General features: G+C 33.8%; 1 protein-coding gene across 1 annotated transcript; it reads right to left on the bottom strand.

Moving 5' to 3' along the window:
- Nucleotides 1-710, bottom strand: LOC132054842 (cathecol O-methyltransferase 1-like). Its single transcript, XM_059446808.1, has one exon. The coding sequence runs from the start codon at nucleotides 591-593 to the stop codon at nucleotides 171-173; it is 423 nt and encodes a 140-aa protein (XP_059302791.1). The 5' UTR covers nucleotides 594-710; the 3' UTR covers nucleotides 1-170.
- Nucleotides 711-1912: the final 1202 nt, after the last annotated feature.

Genomic DNA, 1912 nt, shown 5'->3' with positions numbered 1-1912 from the left:
GTAAGTAATGTATACTCCATTATAAGTTGGGTTATACTAAAATAGACCACATACATAAAATTGGCATGATCCTAAAATGGTTAAAAATTTAAGAATCTTGTGATTAAAAGGTGATAATATATTGTTAGTGGGGTTTAAAAAGAGGAATAAATACCGTGAAAAGACAAAACTCACCAGCTGTTAATGAATACTTTATCTTGAAGCAAAGCCAACAATGGCCCCATGGACGCACCATCTTCATCACGGACAAAGAATTTCCCCACACCAGACAAACCATAGCACCTTTTAGCCACCCCATTTTCTTCCTCAACAACGTCGCAATCGAGCAACGAATAACTAGCCAACACGTAAAGCATCCGGTCCAGCATAATGGCCGCGTCAGGGTTCTTACAGTTAGGCATGTGTGAAACAATTTCTAAAGCAGATAGTTTAGTGGCCTTAGCTTCTTTTGCAAGTATTTCGAATACTTCTAATTGGATTGACGAATGCAACACGAAGGGGAGAACTGATGATGATAGTAGCTGCATGGCAACCGTACAATCGCGCTCTTCTTGTGATTGTGTTGGCAATTTGATATCTGCTGCGGATCCCATAGCTAAAATTTTGGAGATCAACAAGAATTAGCTAAGTCTTTTTCTTTCTTTTTTTAAGAGTGTTTTTTTTTTGTTAGGCCTCAATGATCAAGTACAGTGGGGGTTAGTTAGTGCCTTTTATAAGTATCAACAATTGTCGCTTGTAAGAATTGTCATCATTGATTGCTTTTCTTAGTGGAATATTGGTTGAAGTCTTTGACTGGTTGTGATCATTGTTTTCTTTTTCTATTTCATAGTGGCATTCTATATATATGTAGTCATATATGTAGAGGGAAAGTGTATTTGCGTGTTAAAGTGAATTCAGTCGCTTTTATTCAAATTTTGAGTACATATTAAGAAATTCAATAAATATGTGTATATATCTATTTGATTGTGAACACGATTATTATTGTAGATTAATTTGAAGTTGTTGTAGAAAATCATAAACTTCAAATCTTGTTTACGCATTTAGCAATATTTTGGTTGGTTAATTGGTTGAAGTCTGTCTAGTTATCTTTTTCTCTTTTAATTTGGAGCTAGCATAAAGTTGTTTTATACTATAAAAGATAAATTGTCTTATTTCTCAGGTTATTAGTGAATTTCACATTTTATGAACTTATATATGTATTTATTTTTTGTTGAAAAAATAAATTTTATTAAACGTCCTTACTCAATTCCAAAAATTAACTTCTCTTAATATCACTATACAAGACCATATAAAAAGATAATATTAGGAGTATACATTTTCCTCGCATTGAACATTTATATCCCGGATAATATAACATGAAATTGATAGTAGGCCTGCCAACAAAGTAACTGGTACTTAATCGGTTTGGTTCCACTTAAGAGAAAGAACTCCAAGTCAATAAAGTAGTTAACCAAACAACAATAAGGAACAAGTTCGTCATGTCCTTTCTCCAATGTCTTCTGTTCATCTTCTTCATTTCATCGATCATATTTTGTTGTATTGTTCTATTCATAGATCTTCCATAAGTTTCTGTCGGTAGGGCGAGATATGGAAATACCCTAAGTTAGTTGATTTCCTGGGTCCCTCCTTTTCCTTTCTCAATTGCATGGTGGCTTCCCTGTTTGAGTTGTTGGTGGGTTGAAGTCTGTACAATTATCTTCTTTTTTATTTTTATTTTGAAAATTATTGACTTTTGGTAAAAGTTAGTGAACCATGAGGTCCACTAGAAAGTGGAGGTAGCCACTTAACATGTTGGAATTAGCTGTGCTGGCTGCTTTGCTGAACACGACAATTGTCAAGCATTTTCTTCATACTTTCCTCATTTAATATGCCTTCTTCACCAATCCACCATATGAACATATAATTAGTTGAT

Source organism: Lycium ferocissimum, chromosome 4, assembly GCF_029784015.1.
Source record: "Lycium ferocissimum isolate CSIRO_LF1 chromosome 4, AGI_CSIRO_Lferr_CH_V1, whole genome shotgun sequence".
NCBI classification, from domain to species: Eukaryota; Viridiplantae; Streptophyta; class Magnoliopsida; order Solanales; family Solanaceae; genus Lycium; species Lycium ferocissimum.
This window is presented reverse-complemented; position numbering and strand designations above follow the sequence as displayed.